Source organism: Mytilus californianus, unplaced genomic scaffold (genome assembly GCF_021869535.1).
Source record: "Mytilus californianus isolate M0D057914Y unplaced genomic scaffold, xbMytCali1.0.p SCAF_2, whole genome shotgun sequence".
Classification (NCBI taxonomy): Eukaryota; Metazoa; Mollusca; class Bivalvia; order Mytilida; family Mytilidae; genus Mytilus; species Mytilus californianus.
The window spans coordinates 46,420,183-46,426,650 of NW_026262668.1; the positions used below are offsets into that span (position 1 = coordinate 46,420,183).

A 6,468-nucleotide genomic window follows, 5' to 3' on the forward strand; every position below is an offset into this window, starting at 1 on the left:
ATCTCGAACATCTGAGTGTCATTGTAATATTAATAATTATGGTCATAAATTGTTAGATATGTGTAAAAAACTCAATATTTATATAGCTAACTCCAGACTTGGTTCTGATATAGGTATTGGACGTACTACATGTAAAAATGTTACTGTTATTGATTATTTGCTTTTATCAGCAAAACTGTTCTCTTTAGTAGATGAATTTGAAATATTTGATTTTGTACCACTTTTTTCTGATGTTCACAATGCAATACACATTGTTTTAAATCAGTATTGACACATAATGAAATTTCACATGATACGTCACAAAACTCTACTTCAATCAAGTGGAACGACAATAAAAGAAACGAGTTTGTAAATACTTTTCACAATAGTCAAGATCAGCTGACCAATATTATGAATGACCTTTAAAAACGTTATAACGTTTTCTGGCTTTATGAAATTTTTTCTCGACGAAAGACATTTACTAGTGTACCAGGGTTTTTCGGTTCGGTTTCTTTCGTGATTTTTAGTGCGGTTTTGAAAGTGTTGTCTTTGCAGTATTGTGAAAAAGCTCATTTATTTCTCCGGTGACGTTGTCGATGTCTTGTTGGGTACATGTATCACGTGTGTATATGTTTTAAAAATGAAGCAACACGCAAACAACTACTCGAGACAAGTAAATCATACAAGATGGTTAAAAACCAAGCATACAAAAACTATCGATTTGACTTCGAACAAAAATTGAGAAATACATCAAAAAAACAAGGGAAAGAGTTTTGGAAAATTTTAAATAAATTTGTTACAAAAAAAGATGAGAAATGTGATATATCTGTAGAAACATTATATGATTATTTTAAATCCATGAATGAAAATAATATACATGATGAAATTGATATAGATATTGATGTTAATAATTTACCACCAGATATAGAAGAATTATTAAATTCTCCAATAACAGCAGATGAAATAAAATGTGCTGTAAAAAATTTAAAGAATAATAAATCTGCTGGATATGATAACATATTGAATGAATATATTAAATGTACATTAGATGATATGATGAATGTGTATGTAATGTTATTTAACATTGTGTTAGATACCGGTATTATACCAGAATGCTGGACCAAAGGAATAATGGTTCCAATTTTCAAGAATAAGGGTTCTAAATCTGACCCGAATTCTTACAGAGGTATAACTCTCAATTCATGTCTAAGTAAAACATTCACTGCTGTGCTCAATAACAGATTAAATAAATTGTCAGATGAAATAGGCTTAATTACAGGAGCACAGGCTGGGTTCAGAAAAGGGTTTTCTACTATGGATAATATTTTTATTTTACATTCACTTATTTCTATCTATTTTTCATTTGGTAAAAAATTATTTTGCTCGTTCATTGATTTCAAAAGTGCATTTGATACAGTTTGGAGAGCTGGTTTGTGGCAAAAGATGCTACAGTATAATATTCAAGGCAAAATATTGAGAGTTATACACAACATGTATCAGAATATCCAGACATGTATTAGAATGGGAAAGGATATTTCTGCATTTTTTAGTTGTGATATAGGAGTGAAACAAGAGGAGAATTTATCCCCCTTTCTTTTTTCCCTCTTTTTGAATGATCTGGAGAAATTTTTACTAGATAATGATGTAAAAGACCTTGAAAATATATCAGATAAATGCCAAGAAATCTTATTATGTTATGTAAAAATCTTTATAATATTATATGCAGATGACAGAGTTATTTTATCTGAGTCAGAGGAGGATCTGCAACATGCATTGGCAGTTTTTGAGCAATATAGTAATGAATGGAAACTCACAGTTAATACAAGTAAAACTAAAATTGTAATTTTCAGTAAAAAGAAATACAAGGTTAAATCAGAATTTAAAATTTATGGTAAAAATATTGATGTCTTAGACTCATATACTTATCTGGGTATTGTATTTAATTATAATGGCTCTTTTTGTTCAGCTAGAAAAAATTATTGGAACAGTCCAATAAAGCATTGTATGCACTATATAGAAAGATAAGAAATATTGCAATTCCCGTAGATATACAGCTAAAGTTATTTGATTGTCTTATTCTACCTATAATGATACCTCTAGTGAAGTATGGGGATTTGAAAATAAACAGGGACTGGAACGGATGCACTTGCAGTTTTGTAAAAATATTCTGCACGTGAGAAAAAGTACTCCAAATTTTATGGTTTACGGGGAACTTGGTCGTTATCCCATTGATATTACTATTAAACTACGCATGGTTATATTTTGGAATGATATGCTCTCAAATGAGAATAAATTATCTAATATTTTATATAGACTTATGTTACAACTTCACCAGAGTAAACCCAAACATTTTAAATGGGTTGCGTACATCAAATCCATTCTTGATGAAAGTGGTCTTACTTTTATATGGAATGATCAGATACCTATGAATAGAGAAATGTTGAAATCTCTTGTCAAACAAAAACTTGTGGATCAGTTTATACAACACGCACAATGGTTTTCTGTAATTAATAATTCTTCAAGAGGAGAATTCTATGGTAAATTCAAAAATATATTTGAATTAGAACCCTATCTACTACGATTGGGAAATACTGATAGATTGTATATGGCTAAATTTAGATGCTCAAATCTTAAATTCCCAATTGAAACGGGAAGATGGAAAAATATTTTAAAAGAAAATAGGATATGTCATCTATGTAATCAAAATATTGGCGACGAATATCATTATATGAGTGTTTGTTCACATCTTAGTGTGTCACTTCTTAGACAAAATCTCGTACCTAATTATTACTTACAAATTATATCCTTCAAGGCAGAAATTAATCGGTTTACTTTCATTGTGCAACATAAAGGTGTATAGGAAAGTATGTACTTTTTTTAGAAAGATTACTTATTTGTTGTAGATACAATTTTTATATATTATATATATATTTAGGTACTCACAATCACTGAATAAATAGGAAGATATCTGTACAAATGTAATCCTTTAAACTTAATAGGTAATATATAATGTATATATCTCAATGTCATGAAAATCACGTGCTATTATACATTACTCTGCTGTCGATTTATGTGTATACTTTATCATGTTTTGACCTCTTGTACACGTTTGTGTCTGAAGAAATAAAATATTTTGTCTTTGTCTTGTCAATTCTGTGTTCCTTAGGTTTTTTAGCCATTTTTCTCTATTCCCTTTATATTTTAGCACCCCATTATTCTCTTTTCATTATATTTTTTTGCTTATAGTTCTCTACTTTTTTTTCTATTTTTCTCTATTTTTTGTCTTTTATTCTGCACGTTTTGTACATTATTCTCTATTCTGTAAACCCAGCTAGACCCTCATATCAGTATTACAAAAAATGTAGCATACGCATGCCAAAAAACCCCTTTAATTATTGGTGACAATTATTTTATAATTGACAGTTGGTTCACATATCCGATGAATATAATGCATAATCTACATATTGTCATATGTTACAATGAATAAAATGTCTTATTAATATATTGTTATTCTAAAATAATTCCTGTGTTGTGTTTTTATAAAAAATAAGAAGATGTGGTATGATTGCCAATGAGACAACTCTTCACCAGAGACCAAATGTCAAAGAAGTTAACAATTTAAAATAGGTCATCGTACGGCCTTCAAAAATATTCAATATAGCACCTTTTAATACCATATTGCTTTTCTATCCCAATTCTAGTTCTACATGTAAGAGTTTATTTCCTTTTGATCTGGAAGTATAGACTCAAAAAAGGGACATGTACTCGATATTTTCAGAAATATTTTGAAAAGTTCATTACATTGCTATTTGTACTAATATTCCCAATAATTTCAACCTCTGCTTAAACACACTAAAAATATTTCTCATCATAAATTATCCTGAAAAGATCGAGACGATATTAGAAAATTATAATACAAAAAATAGAGATATGGCAGAAGGAAGAACATATTTCATTTGGAACAGACGAAATTATAACAAAACACAATCCTTTTCAGAAATATGCATAGTTATATACGCCATGCAAAACGATTATTTGATGACCTTAGATTAATATTGCTGAATCTTGAACTTTACTCGTACATGTATCCAACTGTTATTGTTTAAACATAATATATTTTATATTGTATATATTTTCCATATTGTACTTAATTATATAATTGCGGTCATCTTTAATGTTTGTGTATTGTAATCATTTGGAAAGGATTATGTTAAGTTTTTATAACTTGTATCTGATCCTATTATTTATTTAGACAATAACATATGTTTAAACTATAATAGAACGTTTTATGGTGGTTCCATGCTTACCTGTCATAGTGAAAATGCCAACTGTCATACCAATATTTCTCCCAGCCAGCATCATATCTTCATTGTCTTTCCCTTTTGTTTTTCTTGCGGCCCAAAGACCTATCACTAATATAAGTATATAAAAAATAATAACAGCAATAAGTCCTGGTACATTGACAGCCATGATCAGACTTTTAGATATTGAGCACTTTCAGGTAAAATGTTCATCAGAAAATTTAAGAGAAAACTACGGATGATCGAACCACGTTGAACTCTGACACACATTTTCAAGATTAAGAAGAAGAACAGGCGTCACATGTATATATTTGCATTCGACATGCAGTCTGAACTACATTTTACCTTTATCGAAAATAATGTATTCATAACCTTAAAACCGCTTAAAGCTATAAACTTAGAAATGATATCAAAATGATTGTTTTATGTGTTGAAAACGATATATGACAAAGGTTAAACAAGTCATTGAGATTATTTTTCTTTGAACAAGAAAGAACTAATTTAAAAAGAAATATTTTAGTTTTTGTCGAGCCTGCGACTTTTGTCGCAGAAAGCTCGACATAGGGATAGTGATCCGGCGGCGGCGGCGGCGGCTGCGGCGGCTACGGCGGCGGCGGCGTTAGCTAACTTCTTAAAAGCTTTATATTTTAGAAGGTAGAAGGCCTGGATGCTTCATACTTTGTATATGGATGCCTCATGTTACGAAGTTTCCGTCAGTCACATGTCCAATGTCCTTGACCTCATTTTCATGGTTCAGTGACAACTTGTAAAAAAAGTTAAGATTTTTTGTAATGTTAGATTCTCTCTTATTATAAGTAATAGGATAACTATATTTGGTATGTGCGTACCTTGCAAGGTCCTCATGCCCGTCAGACAGTTTTCACTTGACCTAGACCTCATTTCATGGATCAGTGAACAAGGTTAAGTTTTGGTGGTCAAGTCCATATCTCAGATACTATAAGCAATAGGTCTAGTATATTGGGTGTATGGAAGGACTGTAAGGTGTACATGTCCAACTGGCAGGTGTCATCTGACCTTGACCTCATTTTCATGGTTCAGTGGTTATAGTTAAGTTTTTGTGTTTTGGTCTGTTTTTCTTATACTGTATGCCATAGGTCTACTATATTTGGTGTATGGAATGATTGTAAGGTGTACATGTCTAGCGGGCAGGTGTCATCTGACCTTGACCTCATTTTCATGGTTCAGTGGTCAAAAGTTAAGTTTTTGAGTTTTGGTCTTTTTTTCTAACACTATGTGCAATAGTTCAACTATATTTGCTATGTGCGTACCTTGCAAGGTTCTCATGCCCGTCAGACAGTTTTCACTTGACCTCGACCTCATTTCATGGATCAATGAACAAAGTTAAGTTTTGGTGGTCAAGTCCATATCTCAGATACTATAAGCAATAGGTCTAGTATATTCGGTGTATGGAAGGACTGTAAGGTGTACATGTCCAACTGGTAGGTGTCATCTGACCTTGACCTCATTTTCATGGTTCAGTGGTTATAGTTAAGTTTTTGTGTTTTGGTCTGTTTTTCTTATACTGTATGCCATAGGTCTACTATATTTGGTGTATGGAATGATTGTAAGGTGTACATGTCTAGCGGGCAGGTGTCATCTGACCTTGACCTCATTTTCATGGTTCAGTGGTCAAAGTTAAGTTTTTTGAGTTTTGGTCTTTTTTTCTAATACTATATGCAATAGTTCAACTATATTTGGTGTATGGAAATATTTTATGATCTATTTGGCAGTCACGCAGGTTTTATTTGACCTTGACCTCATTTTCAAGGTTCATTGCTCAGTGTTAAGTTTTTGTGTTTTGGTCTGTTTTTCTTAAACTATAAGCAATAGGTCAACTATATTTGTTGTATGGAAGAATTGTTAGCTGTACATGCCTGCCTAGCATGGTTCATCTGACCTTGACCTCATTTTCATGGTTCATTGGTCAATGTTTAGTTTACTTGGTTAATGTTAAGTTTATGTGACAGTTGTAATAAAGCTTTATATTTAGGACTATCAACATAATATCAATGATTAGTAAAGAAGGCGAGACATTTCAGCGTGTGCACTCTTGTTTTCTTAAACTATTATTTATAAAGCATCTTTGCAATTAAAATTTATGCAATTAAATATTAATAATGATCAAATAATTGCTATGAAAACAAAATGTCTAAGAGGCTTGATCCTT

General features: G+C 31.2%; 1 protein-coding gene across 1 annotated transcript in view; it reads right to left on the reverse strand.

The window, feature by feature from the left end:
- LOC127729878 (high-affinity choline transporter 1-like) overlaps positions 1-4,596 on the reverse strand; it is a 29,438-nt gene extending 24,842 nt beyond the window's left edge. Inside the window, exon 1 of the mRNA XM_052237812.1 lies at positions 4,287-4,596. Coding sequence (XP_052093772.1) covers positions 4,287-4,449 — 163 coding nt within the window. The 5' untranslated portion in view covers positions 4,450-4,596. The remainder of the gene's footprint in view (positions 1-4,286) is intronic.
- Positions 4,597-6,468: the final 1,872 nt, after the last annotated feature.